The sequence below is a fragment of the Microcaecilia unicolor genome, chromosome 6 (genome assembly GCF_901765095.1).
Source record: "Microcaecilia unicolor chromosome 6, aMicUni1.1, whole genome shotgun sequence".
NCBI classification, from domain to species: Eukaryota; Metazoa; Chordata; class Amphibia; order Gymnophiona; family Siphonopidae; genus Microcaecilia; species Microcaecilia unicolor.
The window spans coordinates 196,276,990-196,299,293 of NC_044036.1; the positions used below are offsets into that span (position 1 = coordinate 196,276,990).

The 22,304-nt window shown below is 44.5% G+C and overlaps 1 protein-coding gene across 1 annotated transcript in view; it reads right to left on the reverse strand.

Moving 5' to 3' along the window:
• DOCK3 (dedicator of cytokinesis 3) overlaps positions 1 to 22,304 on the reverse strand; it is an 873,576-nt gene that overhangs the window by 848,011 nt on the left and 3,261 nt on the right. Inside the window, exon 2 of the mRNA XM_030206787.1 lies at positions 12,412 to 12,495. Coding sequence (XP_030062647.1) covers positions 12,412 to 12,495 — 84 coding nt within the window. The remainder of the gene's footprint in view (positions 1 to 12,411; positions 12,496 to 22,304) is intronic.

Here is a 22,304-nt window from a genome sequence, read left to right on the forward strand (position 1 = left end):
TCAGTATCATCTCTACACTGATGACTCTCAGATCTACCTCTCAACACCAGAAATCTCAGCAGAAATCCAGGCCAAAGTATCAGCCTGCCTGTCTGACATTGCTGCCTGGATGTCTCAGCGCCATCTGAAACTAAACATGACCAAGACTGAGCTTCTTATCTTTCCCCATAAACCAACCCCTCCTCCTCCTCCATTCTCTATTTCTGTGGATAACACTCTTATCCTTTCTGTCTCATCAGCTCATAACCTTGGGGTCATCTTTGACTCCTCTCTCTCCTCTCTGCACATATTCAGCAGACTGCTAAAACCTGTCGTTTCTTTCTCTATAATATTACCAAAATTTGCCCTTTCCTTTCTGAGCACACTACAAGAACCCTCATCCACACTCTTATCACCTCTTGCTTAGACTATTGCAACTTGCTTCTCACAGGTCTCCCACTTAGCCATCTCTCTCCTCTTCAATCTGTTCAAAATTTTGCCGCATGACTAATACTCCACCAGTGTCATTATGCTCACATTAGCCCTCTCCTCAAGTCACTTCACTGGCTTCCTATCCGCTTCCGCAAACAGTTCAAATTCCTCTTATTGACCTATGTGCATTCACTCTGCAGCTCCTTAATACCTCTCTACTCTCATCTCTCCCTACATTCCTTCCTGGGAACTCTGTTCACTGGGTAAATCTCTCTTATCTGCACCCTTCTCCTCCACTAACTCCAGACTCTGATCCTTTTATCTTGCTGCACCATATGCCTGGAATAGACTTCCTGAGCCGGTACGTCAAGCTCCATCTCTGGCCGTCTTCAAATCTAAGCTAAAAGCCCACCTTTTTGATGCTGCTTTTAACTCCTAACCCTTAGTCACCTTATTTTATCATCCTCACTTTAATATTCCCTTATCTCTTGTTCGTCCTGTTTGTATTAATTAGATTGTAAGCTCTGTCGAGCTGGGACTGCCTCTTCATGTTCAAGTGTACAGCGCTGTGCAGTGACGTTCCTAGGGTGGCTGACACCCGGGGTGGATCGCCGATGCGACCCCCCCCCCCCCCGGGTGCATTTTTACCTGCTGGGGGGGTGCCGCGCACCTGTCGGCTTCGCTCGTTCCATGCTCCCTCTGCCCCGGAACAGGAAGTAACCTGTTCCGGGGCAGAGGGAGCATGGAACGAGCAGAGCTGACAGGCATGCAGCACCCCCCCCCCAGCAGCGTGCACCCGGGGTGGACCGCCCCCACCGCCCCCCCTTGATATGCCACTGGGGCTGCGTACGTCTAGTAGCGCTTTAGAAATGATAAATAGTAGTAGATAAATAGCAGTAGTATTCAGCAAATTGATGAGACAAGACTTCCCTTGGCTAAATCCATGTTGTCTCTGTTTCATTAAATCATGTTTGTCTATGTGTTCAGTAATTTTATTTATAATATTTTTCACAATTTTGTCCAGCACGGACATTAGGGTTCCCAGTCTATAATTTCATGGATCACCCCTGGAACCCTTTCTAAAAATCAGCGTTACAATGGCCACCCTCCAATCTTCAGGTAGTATGGACGATTTTAATGACAGATTACAGATCACTAACGGATGATCTACAATTTCATGTTTGAGCTCTTTCAGTATTCTGGCGTGCGTACAATCCAGTTGAGGTAATTTGCTATTCTTCAGTTTGGCACAGTACATCTCCCAGGTTCACCAATATCTTTTTGTTCCTCTGCATAGTCACCCTTGAAAACTATTTCTAGTTCAGGTAGATCTCTTACATTTTCTTCAGTAAAGTCCAAAACAAAGAAGTCATTCAGTCTCTCTGCTATGGTCTTGTCCTCCCTGAGTGCCCCTTTTACTCCTTAATGATCTAACGGGTCCATGGATTTCATCACAATATTTCTGCTTCTGATATACCTGAAAAAGTATTCCAATGAGTTTTTGCCTCTGTGACAAGTTACTCTTCGTATTCTCTTTTAGTCTTCTTGATCAATGCTTTGCATCTAACTTGACAGTGTTTATATTGCTTCTTGTTTTCTTCATTTGGATTCTTTCCATTTTTTGAAAAGATGTTCTTTTGGCTTTAACAGACTCCTTCACTACTCACTTTAAACCATGCTGGCTGTCGTTTGCTCTTTTCACCTTTATTAATACATGAAATACATCTGGTCTGAGCTTCCAGGATGGCATTTTTAAACAAAGTCCATACTTGATTTAGGGCCCAATGCACAAAGCCCCCGCAAAAGCCTCATTGCTTTGGGATCCCTGGTAAAAGTTAACAATTCCAAAATAGCGGGCAATGCTGAAAGGAAATTGCATGCAAATGAGCTGCTCACAATTACAGCTCATTTGTACAGTAGGGAAAAAAACCAGCACGTGTAGAATGGCCACCTGTTAAGCACTGCATGTGTAGAGGAGTCACTGGCTGAGCGTGGATGCCATGCATATGCCCAGAACAGGAGGGGGGGCGAGGCTGCTAGAACTGCAAAGCAGGAAACTGTAAACAGGCTGGGAAATATCTGTTTGCAAGAACTGCATGGCAAGGTTGGCATTTAGCTAGTGTGTAATAGAACTTGCTTTGGTTTCCACTGCTACACAAGGCAGTTTCCAGACAAGTCCGAATTGGACACTCTTTCCACTGCTACACAAGGCTTTCATACACAGTTTTATTATAGCTTTTTTCTGAACTACGAGGGTGCGCCTCAATGTGCTTTTTGCCTCAAAAGACAAGCACTCAATCAGCCGCCTTGAAAGAAATTAATACCTTCCCCTAGTTGAGTTTCTCTTCAGAGAGAGGGAGGGGTTAAAAGGCACAAGAAAGGTACAATTAAGTACAAGGAGGGGTTAAAAGCACAAGATAAAAGGTACAAGATGCCGCTTTAGAAACATAGAAACATGACAGCAGATAAAGGCCATATGACCCATCCAGTCTGCCCATCCTCTGTAACCCCTAATTCTTCCTGTTCCTAAGCGATCCCACATGCTTATCCCATGCCTCCACCAGGAGGCTATTCCCTCTTAACTTTAGCTTCGTTACTGTCATGTCACGACAGCTCCTGGTCTCCAGTAAAAATTTCCCCATAAAAAGGTAGGTGTTACTTTATGTGCATTGCTCAGGAACAGCTGTGCATCACTCGAAATGCATATTTACATACTAATCAGCTCATTGTAATAGTTTGGCATATGATTCTCGTTGGCTGCTACAGTACACAGAAAAGAACCCCTTTGTACATTTCTCGCTGAATACCGTGCTTGCTAAACTGGCCAAAATCGCATGTCGCTGCCCTGGTAAGTTTTGTGCATCGGGGCCTTTAAGTCCTAACCTTAGCAGCTGATCCTTTTAGCTTTTTAATCACTTTCTTCATTTTATCATAGTTGCCCTTTCAAAAATTAAACACTGCTGTAATAATTTCCTTAGTGACTTCACTCCAGTTACTAAATCAAATTTGATCATGTTATGATCACTGTTTCCCAGCAAACCCAACACCATTACTTCTCATATTAAGTATTGCATTCCACTGAGGACTAGATCTAAAACAGCTCTCCCTCTTGTCAGTTCCTGGACCTGTTGCTCCAAGAAGTAGTCATTATGTCTAGGAATTTAACCTCCCTAGCACTCCCTGATGTGACATTTATCCAGTCAATAAGCCTCTCATGAGGTAAGGGAGGAATCTGAAGGAACTGGAATCTCTCATCCAAGACCAACTCTGATCTTCCTCTGAATTCCAGGAGTGCTCAAATTCATTCAGATACTCCTGAATAGATGTCAAAATATCTGTCTCACATTACTGACTCCTCCATCAGGCCTTCGCTGGAGGAGTGGCGAGACTTCAAGCATTCCTGACGTTTTAGGCAAGCTTTCCCCCCTATGCACTGGATATTGACACTGGTGCAGACTACATCAACTCTGAGCTCCTTTAAGGCCTCCAAGGTAAGGTTGTCTCCTGTAGGTAGTGCATGGGTCTAAAGGAATTGACTGGATTATTCATGGTCTCAACATTGACAATGCTGAAGTCGCAGCACTGCGTCAAGCCAAGAAGGACTCCATCCTCTCCTCAAACAGCTGCATGGGCTGCTCTGCAAGGCTGCTAACAAAGGTGGTAGGAGTGGCCATGTCCTCTTGATTTATTTATTTATGAACATTTATACCCCACTTTTTTCCACAACAAGCAGACTCAAAGTGGCTTACAATGTACATTAATCAATTACAATTACATTAGATAGGGTAAAAGGAATAGGGTAGGAAGGGAAAATGGAAGAGGGTCTAAAATGGACTGTGGAAGTAGCTGTCAATGCGCAGCAGCCGGGACTGGCAATGTAGAAGATGACCCCGGCCTGGTCCGGTGACTAAGTCAGGCTGCAGGTGGCTCAGGCGGAACTCGCAGGAAGAAGATCCAAAGGTACTCTGCCTGTCTTAAGGGAAACTTCAGAATTCTGGCGTCTGGGCTTGGCCCCGTTGACTTTGTGGCTTGTGGTCAGATCTTGATGCAGGAGACCATCGTTTCATCCTCTGCAATTGCTCCCTTGAGACTAGAGTCCATTGCATTGTTTTTGGAGATTGCTGTAAGTTCCATTCCATCCATTTGGGGTGTATTGCAACCAGTGTCTAGGGTCCTTGGAAGCTGTCACACTATCTTCACAGAGAAAGAGCATTCTTTCCCACTAATCCATTGCTCTGGTATCTGTGAGCATAAGAGTGCAATACGAGGGGTTATGGTGGGATCCCTGGAAATGCAGGCACCAATTGGGAGTATCCATTATGGATATGTTCCTGTGCAGTGGAAATCCCTCTTGAAGCTGCTGGGGATCTTTTTATAGACATGTTGACCAGAAAATGGCCACAGCAAAATCAAATGACTATGATGAAAAACACCAGAATGAGAGCCTGAGGTCTGGAAAAAAGACAGACTACACTGAGCCAATGATGAAAAAGCAATATCTAAGAAAGCTACAGGAAAAATATATCGCACAACAGCAGCAGGACTTAAAACACAGCAAAAAGAACTTTGATGAAACTATTATAATGCTGAGGCAAGCATGATGCAAAACAAGTCCATTAGCTCTGTGAAAATGAAAGCACTGAGGTGGTCCCACACAGGAGGAAATGGCACACATGCGTGGTGAGTCGGCTCAAAAGCGGCAGCGGCTAAGAAAGCAAATAGAATGTTAGGTATTATTAGGAAAGGAATGGAAAACAAAAGTGAGGATGTTATAATGTCTTTGTATCGTTCCATGGTGCGACCGCACCTCGAATATTGTGTGCAATTCTGGCCACCACAACTTAAAAAAAAACTAAAAGGTACAGGTAAGGGCAACAAAAATGTTAAAGAGGATGGGACAACTTCCCTATGAGGAAAGGCTAAAGCGGCTAGGGCTCTTCAGCTTGGAGAAAAGATGGCCAAGGGGAGATATGACAGAGGTCTATAAAATAATGAGTGGAATGGGATACGTCCGGTTGGGCTATGGAGGAGTGAAGAGGTAGCAAATCGCTGCTCCGGAGTGCCCATCATAATCAGCTATCAAATTCACCATATTTCCTCCGGAAAGGAAAATTCTGTTTAATCTTTCATGGTTCGAGAACAAATAACCTCAGTTAATTATCAGAGTGAATGGCTGCCAAATCTTTGCGGAAAGGTAGTCGAGAGAAGGGGCGATTAACAGAGTCCAAGATGGCGGACATGAGTTTGCCGCGTTGCCAAGCTCTCAGTGGGCAGCGGAGATCATATCGGAGGTCAAAGCAGCGGTGGAGCAGATGGTGGAATCTAAATTCCAGCGGATCCTGGATAAATTGGACGGGATGGAGGAGAGGTACATGGCAATGGCAGCGGATCTTCGAGAGATGCAACAACGAGTGGAGAGTGTGGAAGATGCAGTGCAAAATGTGACGGAGGGGCAGCCACAACTTTTAACGCGATTATCGGCATTGGAGGAGAAATTAGAAGATTTAGAAAATCGTTCCCGCAGAAACAATTTAAGGTTGGTAGGCCTTCCCAAAGCAGCGGCACTGCCGAACCTGGTGGGCGATTTTCGTGTGGAGAGGGCTCACCGGCTGGGACAGCGTAAAGCGGGAGGAGATCGCCCCAGAGTGGTCATCCTTAGGGTACTTAACTATACCCATAAAATGCTGGTACTTCAAGCACTGCGGGGGGGGGGGGGGGGGCAAGCAACTGAACTATCAAAATACCCACAGTTTGTGCTTCCAGGATTACTCTGCTAAGGTGTCTGTGGCTCGGAAATCTTTTGTGCCAGTGTGCTCCCAACTATTTGAGTTAAAGATCCGCTTCAGCTTACTTTACCCTGCGAGGTTGAAAGTAGTGGATCGCAAACAGGAACATATTTTTGATCAGGTGGAAGAAGCGAGAGTATTTTTGGACAAGGGGGCGGCCACGAGTTCAGAAAAAGACTGAATGTTGGGAATATCAAGTGCCTAATGTGCGCGGGGTGACCTTAAAGTGGCTAAAGCCAGGTTGGCAGACAAGAACTAACAGTTTACTGCTCTATTGAAATTAAAGTTGGATTGTGTGAATGGAGCCACACTAAAATGGACAGTTCGTGTAGACAAACCCAGATGAATTAACCGTTGGAGTGGCAAAACACAAATTACTCTGGACACGACAATATGTACAGGTATGGTCAAACACCAGCAGCTGAGGGAGGTGAATTCTTAGCGAACAGCATGCTGGAGTTAGTCATCAGTCGTGGGGCGTCGGACGCCATGAAAATGGAACCATACTGAGTTATTTGGAAGAAGTGGACTTATATGGACCCGCTATGACCAATCAATAAGAGTTTATAGGAATTGGTTTAACTCTATTTGTTGGGAGAGTGTGAGTAGGGGAAGTATGGATGGGGGGGGTCTCACAGGGGTTTTTTTTTCTCCTTTTCCTTTTTCTCTCTTTCAAACAGGGTTAAAGTTCACTACTTGGAATGTAGGTGGCATTCACTCGTCAATTAAAAGACAAAAACTGTTAAAAGTTCTAAGGGACTGGGGGACCTCAGTTGCCTTTCTCCAGGAGACCCATCTCTCAACAGCGGAACACCTAAAACTAAAAAGGTGGTGGGTGGGAGAAATTTTTGAGGCTCCGGCAGTGGGTAGGAAGGGGGGAGTAGTGATCCTGATCAAAAAGGGACTGCATTTAGAGACTAAGAAAGTTATAGTAGATCCGGAAGGCAAGTTTGTCCTGGCTTCGGTGGTATTGGAACATCAGCCTCTCCTGCTGTGTAATCTCTATGCTCCCAATGTCTTTGAGAAAGAATTCTTCATGCAGGTCATTCGTATGATATTAGACTTGGGCGAATCGCCGATACTGTTGGGAGGGGGATTTGAAGGCTAGGACAGAAAGAGAGGGGTGAGCTTGTTGAACTCAGCACTTGGTTTAGTAGATGTATGGAGGACCCTTAATCCTTTGGAAAGGGATTAAACGCATATATCCAGACAGTGGTGTGCTGGTAAATGTTTAACAACAGGCTCTCTCCCGGTCCCCCTCTGTGCCCCCCCCCCAAATTGCAGAGCTGGCTATAACCGGGGAGAGAGCCTGGGAGGTGGCAATGCATTCCTCCAGGAAAACAAATTAAATGATCCCAGGTTCCAATCTAATTCATGTTTAATGAGCGATAAAATGCCATAAATAAGTAAATAAATATAAACTTTTAATGTTGAGCACCTGATTCTCAAAGTGAACATATTCCAAACACTATAATGAAAATAAAATGATTTTTTTTCTACCTTTGTTGTCTGTTTTTCTGATCATGCTGGCCCAGCATCCGATTCTGCTGCTATCTGTCCTCTTAACTCCGTTTTCAGGGCTTCCTTTCCTCCTTTCTGGTCCTCAGCTTCTGCCTATTTTCTTCATCCATGTGCAGTTTTTTCTCTTCTTTTGCTCTCATCTCATCTCCTTCCTCACTCTTCCCTCCCCTCCATCCGTCCAGCATTTCTTCTCTCTCCCCTGCCCTCCATCCACCCATGTCCAACAGTAACCCTCCTCTCCCCTGCCCTCCATCCACCCATGTCCAGCAGTGACCCTCCTCTCCCCTGCCCTCCATCCACCCATGTCCAGCAGCAGTGGCATTCCTAGGGTGGCTGACACCCGGGGGCGCATCGCCGATGCGCCCCCCCCCCCCCCCGGTGCATTTTTACCTGCTGGGGGGGGGTGCCGCGCGCCTGTCGGCTTCGCTCGTTCCATGCTCCCTCTGCCCCGGAACAGGAAGTAACCTGTTCCGGGGCAGAGGGAACACGGACCGCACCCACCACCCCCCCTCCAAGGAATGCCACTGTCCAGCAGTGACCCTCCTCTCCCCTGCCCTGCATGCACCCATGTCCAGCAGTGACCCTCCTCTCCCCTGCCCTGCAGGCACCCATATCCAGCAGTGACCCTCCTCTCCCCTGTCCTCCATCCACCCATGTCCAGCAGTGACCCTCCTCTCTCCTGTCCTCCCTGCCCTGCATGCACCCATACCCAGCGACCCTTCTCTCCCCTCTCTCCACCCACGCCCAGCGACTCCCTTCTCTCCCCTGCCACCCCCTCCCGAGTTGTTCAGCGAATTCTCCTCCCTCCCTCCCTCCCTCCGGATCCGGTCCCTCACCGACTCCTTGTCCTTCTAATTCTTCGGGGCAGGCAGTCATGCCTGCCCGCTGCCAGCGCTGACTCTCCCCCGCTGCCGGTTCGCGCTTCAAAATGGCCGCCAAGACTTCAGCAGAAGTCTCAGCGGCCATTTTTAAAGCGCAAATTGGCAGCGGGGGAGAGTCAGCGCTGGCAGCGGGCAGGCATGACTGCCTGCCCCGAAGAATTAGAAGGACAAGGAGTTGGTGAGGGACCGGATCCGGAGAGAGGGAGGAGGGAGGGAGGAGAGCCAGAGCCGGCTCGCGATTTTTAACAACCGGCTCGCAAGTCGGTAGAAAGTTTAACAACCGGCTCTTGCGAGCCGGTACGTGTCAGCTCCAGCACACCACTGTATCCAGAGTACATTCCACGATGTCCAGAATAGATTATTTGCTGCTTTCTAGGGAACTTCTAACTCAGGTGGAGGAAGTTCAAATAGGTCTGATAATGATTTCCGATCACACATGGGTTGAATTAGGAATTCATCCATGGGGGAAGTTTGGAGGTTTCCACCTTTTCTTTATAGGGATAGTCATTTTCCGCCGTTCTTGGTTTCCAGGTGGCAGCAATATAAGGAATCTAATGAGTGTCAGATCAAATCCCACAGTGTTTTGGGAGGAGGCTAAAGCGGTTCTCAGGGGGTAGATCATCTCTTATGTTGGCTTTCAGAGGAAGGTGAGGCGTAGGGAGGTGCTTCGCCGGGAACAGCGAGTAACATCGCTCCGGAGACAATATGGGGTACAACAATCCTTATGGGTCAAGACGCAATTGTTGGAAGCACAGCAAGCCCTGAACGAGTTGTTGCATGAAAGAGCGAAGAAGTCCTGGGCTTACTATAGGTATCAACTATATCGATTTGCCAACAAGGGAAGCAGGTTAATGGCTAGGCTTGCTCATGGTAGTTCAGGATGTCATAAAATATCCACGTTGGAAGATTCACGGGGAGTTCAGAAGCATGAGGATAGGGCTATAAACAAGGTCCTCTCAGAGTTCTTTGCTAAACTGTATGAGCTGCAGTCTCCGCCGCAAATAGCCAGTGAGGTTTATCTGTCTAGTATGGACTTACCTAGGATTACAGAGTCAGAGCTAGCTGGGCTGAATGCGCCTACTGCTGTGGAGGTGGTGGAGTGGGTAATTCGGCAGAGCACGCTGGGAAAGGCCCCAGGGCCAGATGGGCTACGTAGTGAGTTCTATAAACTTTTACAATTGGAGGGTTAGCCCGGTGTTAGTGGATGTTTTCAATAGTCTTATTCAAAAGGGGCAAATACCGCAGCATCTTAATATGGCACAAATTATAGTCCTTCAGAAGCCGGGTAAACCAGTGGATCGCCCAGAGTCCTATCGTCCAATCTCATTACTTAATACGAAGGTAAAATTTTTGGCCAAAATTATGGCCAATCGATTAGCAAGAATACTTCCTTCATTGGTAGCAGAAAAACAGGTGGGATTTACATGGGGGAGGGTGATTGCGAAGAACATGAGAAGAATACTGGCAGCATTAGAGACCATTAGTGCGGAGAAAGAACAGGCATTACTAGTCAGTTTTGATGCAGAAAAAGCATTTGATAGGGTGGAATAGGGGTTTATATTCGGGGTTTTAGAAGCGTATGGTATAGAGGGTTGGTTTGTTCAAGCGGTGCGGACTTTGTACACAGACCCGAAGGCGCAGGTATGTGCTAATGGAATGCTACTGGATTGGTTCCCAATTAGAAGGGGGACTAGGCAAGGTTGCCCTTTCTCACCGCTACTTTTTGTACTAACTTTGGATCCTCTTTTGAGAGAAATTCAGCTTAACCCGAATATCAAAGGGGTACAGATAGGGAATTTCACTTTTAAGTCTGCAGCATTCGCAGATGATTTACTGTTATTACAGATCCACGTTCGTCATTACCGAACCTCATGGAAAGCCTAGTAGAGTATGGGGACGTCTCAGGGTTTCAGCTGAATCTTACAAAGTCGGAAGCTCTGGCGAGCTCGAATGATTTGAGACAATCGTGGGGTGTTGGGTTCCCCTTGAGATGGGCTCGGGAGTCGTTCCGCTATTTGGGCATACAGTTGCCAATGGACACCTCGCTTCTGTATAAGATCAATGTTTCAAAGTTGCTCAGAGAGACGAAGGAGAAGTTGTCACTTTGGTCTGCTCTTCCATTGTCCTTCTTAGGCTGAATCTGTATAGAATGATTATCTTCCCGAGGTGGTTGTATGTGTTACAAACGTTGCCTATCTGGTTAGCACGACAGGATCTGGCTTTGCTTCAGAGGATGGTGTCACGGTACTGCTGGGGAGGTCAGAAAGCAAAGATGAGGTGGCAGTACTTGTGGGGGGGGGGGGGGGGAGACCCAAGAGCTGTAGCTTCCCGCACAGATTATGGCTGTATTGCCAATGTTGTAAGGGGGGGAGAGTTACTTAGTTTAAGAGGCTTTAGGGGGATAAAAGTATTTGAGGTAAGTCTTGGAGGCTATCCTTTCATGCTTGGACAAAAGATGGGAGATGGGGTGTTTCCTTTATTTATTTATTTATTTCTCTTTCTTTCTTTTCTCCTTGCTAGTTTATGGTATTTTAAGGAGGAGGGTGAATCGAGTTGTTCCCTCTTGTTAGTACTGAAATAGCTTGTCCTTGATTGGTTTGGGTACAAATCTGGGTGGGGGGGGGGGGGGAATTTGGTAAACATTTTGAGGATGGAATTCCTTTTTCTATTCTGTACTGTTTTATATGCTGGTCATTTCTGTTGACTCATAGAGAGATTGTTGAAGTTGTACACTTTGCTGGTTTCTCAATAAAAATGTTAAAACATAAAATAATGAGTGGAGTGGAACGGGTAGACGTGAATCGCTTGTTTACTCTTTCCAAAAATACTAGGAATACGAGACACGCAATGAAGCTACAAAGTAGTACATTTAAAACGAATCGGAGAAAATATTTCTTCACTCAACATTTAATTAAACTCTGGAATTCATTGCTAGAGAATGTAGTAAAAGCAGTTAGCTTAGCGGGTTTAAAAAAAGGTTTGGATAACTTCCTAAAAGAAAAGGCCATAAGCCATTATTAAAATGGACTTGGGGAAAATCCTCTGCTTATTTCTAGGATAAGCAGCATAAAATGTATTGTACTGTTTTGGGATCTTGCCAGGTACTTGTGACATGGACTGGCCACTGTTGGAAACAGGATGCTGGGCTTGATGGGCCTTTGGTCTGTCCCAGTATGGCAATACTTATGTAGTTAAATTCTAAGCTGGAGTATGGTTTTCCATATCAGGCTCCATCAGTGACATCATCCATGAGTGAGGGTTTGAAGGGCAATTCTATAACCTAGGCATTAACATTTAGGGCTCCTTTTACAAAGCTGTGCTAGCAATTCTCGCACAGCAAATGCAACAAAGCCCACAGGAACTGAATGGGCTTCATCACATTTTCCGTGCCAGAATCACTAGTGCGGCTTTGTATATGCTACCCTTAATGTTTAGAAGGGTAGCATATATGCACCTATGTCTGTACATAGGCGTATACACGCCAACATGCTACCTAAGCACTATTTTGCAAATAGCCACTTAACTTAATAGCACGTATGAGCAAGGAAAAAATAAGCGGTAGGGAACATAGGCAGGACTATGTGCTATGGTTGGCTTAAGTGTTCAGACCTACACTGGTATTCTCTAAAACAAAAATAGGTGCCTGTGTTCACAGACTCCTACCACCTTCCCTTCCACATGACTAATTTTAGGCATCTTGTTACAGAATTACCCCCCTCATTGTCTTGCTTGCCTTTGGAAAAACAAGGCTTTGTATATACAAACAGACCATTACTTTCCCAAAACTACTTATACTAGTCAATACAACAAACCTTCAAGCTTTTCCAGAATGTGGACTGTTTCTCCTATTTCCAATGCCAAGCCATGGGGCACAGTTCCTCTGAAACTGCAGATCACTGGAATAAAGAATGACATACAATTTACATTAGTTAATGGTTTCCTAGCCAAGATCACAACTAAACTGAACGTAGTTAATTTGGAAGAGAACAGCCCTAGAACTGCAACATTGTTTTCAAATTATCATTATTCAATACATATGCAAGGAGAAATCACTAAATAAAGTGAATTTAAGTACAAAATTGCAACTTTAAAATTAATGTTATCTTCTATTCTTCATTTTTATTTTTAATCAGGTCCAAAGACATTGCATCTTACAAAACACAAGGGAGATTAGATCTGCAGATAGAAAAGCCCTTTCTTTTTTGGGGAAAAAAACACACACAAAAAAAAAACTTTATTAGTTTACCCCCCCCCCCCCAAAAAAAAAAAAAAAAGAAAGAAAAATCTTTCTACAGTGTGTCTATATTGAAGTACAATTACATTAGAGGAAAACAAACTATTCTGAACAAAGAGCACATTACATAACCTCATCCCTCAATATTCTGATCAGTTCTAGCAAGTTAAGAGGGTACATTAATGCCAAAGTAATACATCTCATTAACTTCTGAAAGAAGGGAAAAGGGGGAAAGGAAGGATTTGAATATTTCTTTTTATGATGAATATAGATTAAATTCAAAATGTTATTGTTTAAAAAGGTCTCAATATTTTCTCATACATTTGTACATTAGTATGTTAGTTTCCGTTGGAGAAATAAGGTCAGGGATGTTGTGCATTTCCAGCAAACAGCCAAATCAGACCTTGCTGCTAAAAACACTGAATACAAGTTTAGTCTAGTAGTGGGAAAGTCAACTTGATCTAAAAATTCTACGAGAAAGTGATCATAATCAGCAACAGTTACACATACACTAAATGACACCCCTTATTTGAACCCAAAACACTTGAATACTAAAGCAACTCCACCAAAGAAAACTCTCCTGCTCTCCACAACTTCTCGAACGTTGACACGGAAAAAAGCCCTAAATGGATAAAAATGTGTATAATATAATCTCATCACATTCTAAATTTTAGTGTTCCATAAAGTTCGTACACACACTGAAATGGGAGACTTTCTGCCAAAAATAATCTGGGTCTTCTAGTTGAACATTAGACCATTTCATCATGTATCCAGGTAGACGGTTACAAGAGAGAATAGCCAAAACATTATACATTCATTCATTTATTGAACTTAATATACCACTTGTACTGCTATTGCATATCTAAGTAGTGTACATTATAAAAATCTAAAAACAAATATAAAAGAATACTACCATTCAATCAGAAAAAACCCTTTGACCCTTGAGAGCCCAATGGAGAACTGTGTGAGAAATATACAAAGGTCAAAGCACACAAGAAAAAAGCTGTTAGATTGTCCACTGCTCTGTCCAAAACTTGGAAAGGGACCCAAATTATATCATGTCAAGCAGGGGGAGCCACAAGACCACAAGGCAGCTGTATCTGAACTAGTTCAATTTAAATCAAGCAATCCTTGGTCAACAGCCTCTGCTCAAAACTTGGAAGGGGACCCAAATTATATCATGTCAAGCAGGGGAAGCCACAAGACCACAAGGCAGCTGTATCTGAACTAGTTCAATTGAATCAAGCAATCCTTAGTCAACAGCCTCTGCTCTGTGTCCAGTTCCTTTCTTATCTGAAAGAAAGGAGCTGATTCAAGATGGAAAACGAGAATGCTTCAAAGACTCTGTCCTGCCTGGCCGGTAAAGGCATGCCTCCCTGAACTTGGACCTTCTCTTAGAAGGAAGTCATAGGATGTCCTCCAGTAACCACTGGGGCTTAGATTCCCCCAGATCCTTAACCAGCTCCTCCAAATCCTCCCTGAATGGCAGCTTCCCCATAAAAGGGAGCCTGCTGAGCCAGGTCTTGTAGACTGTATTTACCACCCAATTCTGAGGCCAGAGCCTGAGTAGCTTAAGCTATGACTGCCATACCTTTGGATTGAGGTTCTCATCAGATCATTTATTAGTTATCTGTAGAGTTAAGCTAAATTCACATCCCTTGATGTTAGGATATACAGTCTTGTTGCAGCAAGCTGGAATGTTGTGCTAACCTTGGGTGCACAATGTTATAACATATGGTGCTAAGGAAATTTTTATTCCAATTCAGTAAACTAATAGCATACAAATTATCACACTGTTAAAAAATGTGCACTAAAACAACAGTGCAAACTGCCACAGCAATACACAGCCCTTTAGTGCCCAAGTAAAATATCTCCCTTCGTGTCCATGCATGAATGGGGATTGGCTAACACACTGGATAGGAAGTAAGACACTTGAAAAAAACAACATATTTATATACAAGCCAACCCAGAAGGTCTGAGTGGTTTGCAAAAACTTTTTTTATCACAATTACAATAACTAAAAAACTAAAATACAAATCTAAAAAAAAAAAAATCAGACTATTTCCAAAATAAAGTTTTTAGACATTTTCCAAAATGCAACAAATAAATCACTTTCAGATCTGAGGTTAATCGATACGGAGTTCCATAGAAAAAGGAGCAACCTATTTTTTTAAAAAACCCAGTTTACTATATTTTTTCTTGGAAATACGAACACAAAATTTCGTAGTATTCAGATCATCAAGGGAAACATAAGACTAAATATACCAAAGCATTCAGAACCAGTTAAAAGACAACCTCAAAGACTGGTTGATCTGCTGCTCAAAAGATAAAATACCTAAAAAGGTCTCAATTTCAACCAATATAGGACCACCTGAGGAACTAGGAAGCTCCTATCTCCTACCCATAGAATCACTGTTTTGATGACATTCAGTTTTAAAAAGCAATTTGCTACCCAGTCTGATGTTTTAGCTAAACTTTTTGATAAGCTGTTATAGGTATCTAGGAGCACAGATGTAATTAGAAAGACAATTTCATCACGATAAATTTAATAAGAAAGGCCCAAAGATTAAGGAGTGCTTTTACTAAGCGGTGGTAAGCTCTACTGCATGCTTATCACATGCTATAAAAGCCACTACTGCAGGACCCGCTCAGGCGTTCCACAGTAGTTCTGAGATCCAGTGCTAAAAAAATATTTGGGGCAGAGAGTAGATGTGCCCTGCGTTAATTGGTTAGTGCAAGCAAATCAGTGCACACTGCCAACTAGCGCAGGGTTAGCGCATGAGCATTTACCAAAATAGGTGGCGGTAGGAGCACACGGAGTAATGGCCACACTTTAATTGTGAAGTTAGCATGTGGCCATTAACGGAAAAAAAGAAACTGCAGCCATTGCACAGCTGTGCAAAAAATGGCCTCAGCACGCGGGAAATCCACAAGCTAAAAATAGTGCAGGCCACTTTTTTTAGTGCAGCTTTGTAAAAGGACCCCTAAGAAATTTATTGTAATGATGATTTCATGTACATGTTAAATAAGATCAGGAAATGATACATTGAGACCCTTGTAGAACACAACATTTCAGAAATATTTCCATTCATAGTAACACAGTAAGTATCAGCAGATAAAGACCTGAACTGTCCACTCAGTTTGCTCAACAGTCACATTCTTTATAAATTCAAGATTTAAATCAACAATCAAACATATAAACGGCGAGTGACCGAACTCACTCGCAAATGCGCAGTAAAGACCCTCTCTGTCCCGCCCCCGCGTCAATACGTGATGACGGGGGCGAGACAGAGAGGGTCTCTACTGCGCAAGGGGAGGGACGAAACCGCCGTCGCTACTGCTCCCCCCCCCCAAGGTCGCCGCCACCACTCCCCCCACCCGGAGTCGCCGCCGCCACCCACCCTCCACCCGGGCCGGGCTCTCGCTCCGCTACAGAAACAGCGTCAACGCAGCACACAGCTCAGCTGAGCTGCCGCCGGCCTTCCTTCCCTGCCTGTGTCCCGCCCTCGCCCACGAGGGCGGGACACAGGCAGAGAAGAAGGACAGCAGCTCAGCTGAGCTGTGTGCTGCGTTCCCGCGCTGTTTCAATAGCAAAGCAAGGGCCCGGCCCAGGTGGAGGGGTGGCGGCAACTCCGGGGGGGGGGCCGTAGCGGTGACCTCGGAGGGGCAGCGGCGAGCTCGGCGGCGGGGGGGCCTTGCAGTGGCGAGAAGGGGTCTTTTAACCCCCCCCCCTATACTAGCCCGTTTTTACGGGCTCAACGGCTAGTGAAAGTGATATATATACTTGATCATGGTCTTTCTTTGGAGATTCTGGGACATAGAACGTAGTGGTTTGCCCAGCTCTGTCCTTATGTTCCACCTACTGGAGTTGACGTCAAAGCCCATTCCAGGCTATCCAAACCGCTCTTGTCATTTGCGGGACCCAGACCATAAAAGTCTGCCTGCACTGTCCTCGGTTCCAGCTACTGAAGTTGCCATTGAAGCCCTTTCCAGCTTATCCTAAACCTCATTGCCGTATACAGACACAGACTTACAAAGTCTGCCCTGTACAGGCCTTAATTCTTTACAGCTTGCGTAGCCATCCAAGCGTCACTCACACATCCACCTGCAGTCATTTAAGGTTTGTTTCTTTATACATTTATTTTTGTGTTTTCTACCTTCTATTTTCTAAATAGAGTCCCTCTGTGTTCATCCCACACCTTTTTGAATTCCGTCACTGTTTTTGTCACTACCACTTCCCTCGGGAGGGCGTTCCAGGCATCAACCACCCTCTCCGTGAAAAAGAATTTCCTGACATTACTCCTAAGTTTACCACCTCGCAACCTCAGCTCATGTCCTCTAGTTTTATCATTCCCCCTTCTCTGGAAGAGATTTGATTATATATTAATACCTTTCAAATATTTAAATGACTGTATCATATCTCCCAGGTCCCTTCTTTCCTCTAGGCTAAACTTATTTAAGTCTTCCAGTTTCTTCTCACATGTCTTATGGCGCAAGCCACATATCAGTTTTATTGACTTCCACTGGACCGCATCTAGTCTTTTTACATCCTTGGCAAGATATGGCCTCCAAAACTGAACACAATACTCCAACAGCGACTTGTACAGGGGCATCACCTCCTTTCTTCTGCTGGTTACTCCTCTCTCGACGCAGCCTAGCATCCTTCTGGCTACAGCCACCACTTTGTCACACTGTTTTTTCGCTTTAAGGTCCATCACCCCATGGTCCCTCTCCCTGTCTGTGCACATCAGCCTCTGACCTCCTAGGACAGTGATGGCGAATCTATGGCACACATGCCAGAGAGGGCACTCAGAGCCCTCTCCTTTGGCACGCGCGCCGTCGCTGGTCCGCCCACTCTCCCTCCCTCCGAGCACCAGGCCAGCCTCCATCCCTCCCACCAAGCACCAGGCCGCCCGCCCTCCCTCCCTCCCTCTTCCAACCAACCAAGCAAGCACCAGGCTGCCCGCCCGCCCTCCCTCCCAGCACCAGGGCCCCCCCCCCCCGAAATTTAAAAGGCGAACCTCAGGGTTAAGGCAGCGTCGGCAGCGAAAAGCGTGTTCTTTGCTTGGCGCGCCTTCGGCCTTCCCTTCTGTCTCTCATGCTCTGGTCCCGCCTATGAGGGCGGGACCAGAGCTTGAGAGACAGAAGGGAAGGCGCGCTAGTAAAGAACATGCTTTTCGCTACCGCTGCCGACTTAACCCCGAGGTACGCCTTTTAAATTTCAGAGGAGGAGGGGGGCCCTGGTGCTGGGAGGGAGGGAGGATGGGCGGGTGGGCGGCCTGATGCTTGTTTGGTTGGAGGGAGGGAGGCAGGTAGGCCTGGTGCTGGGAGGGAGGGATGCCTGATGCTGGGTGCTGCTGCGTGCTGGGTGGGAGGGAGGGAGGCCTGATGCTCGGTAGGAGGGAGGGCAGGGGGGAGAGGAGGGTGGCTGGACATTTGTGGCTGGAGGGGAGAGGAGGGTTGTTGGACATGGATGGAGGGCAAGAAATGAAGAAGAAAGGAGGAAAGTAAAGAAATAAATGGAAAGGAAGCCCTGGAAACGGAGTTAAGAGAACAGATAGAGAGCAGCAAAATCAGCAACTAGGACCAATATGGATAGAAAAACAAAATCACCAGACAACAAAGGTAGAAAAAATCATTTTATTTTCATTTTAGTGTTTGGAATATGTCCGATTTGAGAATTTACATCTGCTGTCTTATTTTGCACTGGGTATACTGGAGCTGTAATAACTTACAGAAATGATTTATAATGAAAGAAAATCATGTTATTTTTTTTCTCCTATACTAGTATAATATTTTCAGTGATTGTCTGTTTATATGCGCCATGGCTGGTGTAAGGGGTGTGGCTATCATAGGGGTAGAGTCATATGTGGTGACCCCCGCCCATAATGAGTACCGGCACTTTGCGATAAATAATTAGATTTTGGGTAGCTGTTTGGGCACTCGGTCTCTGAAAGGTTCGCCATCACTGTCCTAGGACATATGGCTCCCTTGGGTTTCTACTCCCCAAATGCATTACTTTGCACTTTTTTGCATTAAATTTTAAATTGCCAAACGTAAGACCGTTCTTCTAACTTTTGCAGATCCCTTTTCATGTTTTCCACTCCGCTAGAAATCTTGGTATCATCTGTAAAAAGGCATACCTTACCTTTTAATCCTTCGGCAATGTCACTCACAAATATACTGAACAGAATTCGGACCCTGCACTGATCCCTGAGGCACTCTGCTACTCACCTTTCCTTCCTCCTCTGAGGGAATCTATTGACCACCAACCTCTGGCGTCTGTCCATCGACCAGTTTCTAACCCAATGCACCACTTTTGGTCCTAACTCCAGCCTTTCAAGCTTATTCAAGAGCCTTCTATGACAGACTGTGTCAAAGGCTTTGCTGAAATTCAAGTACATTGCATCTAGCCCATGTCCTCAATCCAATTCTCTGGTCGCCCAGTCAAAGAATTCAATCAAATTTGTTTGGCACAATTTACCTATTTACTAAATAAGATCTTGATTTAAAAAAAAAAGGCATCAAACCAAGTACCTTACTAGTAATACCTATAAAATCAAGAATATGTACATAAGTACATAAGTATTGACATACTGGGAAAGACCAAAAGTCTATCAAGCCCAGCATCCTGCTTCCAATAGTGGCCAATCCAGGTCACAAATACCTGGCAAGATCCCAAAAAAGTACATAACATTTTATACTGCTTATCCCAGAAATAGTGGATTTTTCCCAAGTCCAATTTAATAATGGTCTATGGACTTTTCCTTTAGGAAGCCGTCCAAACCTTTTTTAAACTCTGCTAAGATAACCACCTTTACCACATCTCTGGCAACAAATTCCAGAGTTTAATTACACGTTGAGTGAAGAAAACTTTTCTCCGATTCATTTTAAATTTACTACTTTGTAGCTTCATTACATGCCCCCTAGTCCTAGTACTTTTGGAAAGCGTAAACAGATGCTTCACGTCTACCCGTTCCACTCCACTCCACTCATTATTTTATAGACCATAAAAAGAGATTGAATTACTCGAAAAGAGAACATCAATATGGCCCCTGCGTGTGGAATGCAAAGCCCATGCTGGTCTGAAAATCAAGACAGTTGCAATGCATTGAGGTCAGAGAGTGGGAGATTTGGAGGTCCAACTTGAGCCACTAGGGATCTCAGACAATTCAAGGTGAAATGTAACATAGTAAATGACGGCAGATAAAGACCTGAACGGTCCATCCAGTCTGTCCAACAAGATAAACTCATTTTACATGGTATGTAATATTTTATATGTATATCGGAGTTTGATTTGTCCCTGCATTTCTCAGGGCACAGACCGTAGAAGTCCACCCTGCACCAGTTTTATTCTACAAATACCGGAGTTGCCACCCAATGTCCACTAAGATTCCATAGATCCATTCCTTCTAAACAGGATTCCTTTGTGCTTATCCCATGTATGTTTGAATTCCATTACTGTTTTCATCTCCACCACCTCCCGCGGGAGGGCATTCTACGTATCCACCACCCTCTCCGGAAAAAATACTTCCTGACATTACTCCTGAGTCTGCCCCCCTTCAACCTCAATTCATGTCCTCTAGTTCTACCACCTTCCCGGCTCCAGAAAAGTTTTGTATGCGGATTAATACCTTCCAAATATCTGAACGTCTGTATCATGTCACCCCTGTTTCTCCTTTCCTCCAAGGTATACATGTTCAGGTCAGCAAGTCTCTCCTCGTACGGTTTGCAACGCAAATCCCATACCATTTTCGTAGCTTTTCTTTGCACTGCTTCCAGTCTTTTTAAATCTTTAGCAAGATACAGCCTCCAAAACTGAACACAATACTCCAAGTGGGGTCTCACCAACGACTTGTAGAGGGGCATCAACACCTCCTTTCTTCGACTGGTTATACCCCTCTCTATGCAGCCTAGCATCCTTCTGGCCACGGACGTCGCCTTGTCACATTGTTTCTTCACCTTCATATCCTCTGACACCAACACCCCAAGGTCTCTCTCCTGAGTCGAGCTTTCTAATCTCTCCCCTCCTATTCAGTATCTCTCTTTTGGGTTTCGACACCCCAAATGCATCAGTCTACACTTCTTGGCATTAAATTTTAACTATATTGATGCCAATCCTACTAATAGGGGATAGTAATTCTATACCGGAGTTGTACCGATACCGTAACACTAAAAACTCCAGTAGTTTACCAAAAATCTTACTTTTTATTGTTACAATACTATGTCTTCACAAATCAGTCGGTCATCTGACCACACTCACATCCATCAACATTCATTCACCACTCACCCTTACTGCCTACCCTTATCAGTTTAAAATATTGGTAAACAATATAAACATACGCACATATAACATGGGCATAGTATATCACATAATATAAATATCACAATTCACCAATATTGACTTGAAAGCAATAACTAATGTCTTTGCAAGCGTTGCTGGGATCAAAGAAGCTATTCACTTCAGCTGCACCTCCACTCACACAGCCAGTGATTTATGTATGTGAAAAAGTCCTTTGCATGTTATATGCGCGTATGTTTATATTGTTTACCCATATTTAAAACTGATAAGGGTAGGCAGTAAGGGTGAGTGGTGAATGAATGTTGATGGATATGAGTGTAGTCAGATGACCAATGTCAACTGATTTGTGAAGACAGTGTTGTAACAATAAAAAGTAAGGTTTTTGGTAAACTACTGGAGATTTTAGTGTATTAAATTTTAACTGTCAGACCCTCAACCGTTCTTCTAACTTTTGGAGATCCCGTCTCATCGTTTCTACTCCCTCCAGGGTATCCACTCTATTGGCCATCTTCATGTCATCTGCAAAAAGGCAAAGCTTTCCTTCCAACCCTTCAGCAATATCTCTCACAAATATATTAAACAAAATGGGCCCCAGCACCGACCCCTGAGGAACCCTACTGCTCACCATCCTTTCCTCCGAGCAGATTCACGTTCAAAATATGCTCCCTAGTTCACAAAATCATTCACAGAGATGCACCAGCCTAGATGTCAGACCTGATAGACTTACCACCAAGGAATGCCAAAAGATCATCCTGCACACTCCTTAATCTGCACTTCCCTACTTGCAAAGGTCTAAAATACAAACTAATGCACGCGACAAACTTCACCTACTTGAGCACACAGTTATGGAACGCATTGCCACGCGACTTAAAAATGATTTACGAACTAATGAATTTCCGCAAACTACTGAAGACCCATCTCTTTAACAAGGCATACCACAAAGATCAACCAATGTGAATATACACAACTCCTCTACATATATTCAGAACTGTATTACAATATCTGTATGTTATACTACTATCATGTTTTATTATCATGTTGCCTAAGATCCTTCTGTAACACTAAATGTCTATTTTCTAATGTATTTCCACCATTCATGATGTATTGAAAGCCACATTGAGCCTGCAAAGAGGTGGGAAAATGTGGGATAAAAATGCAATAACTAAATA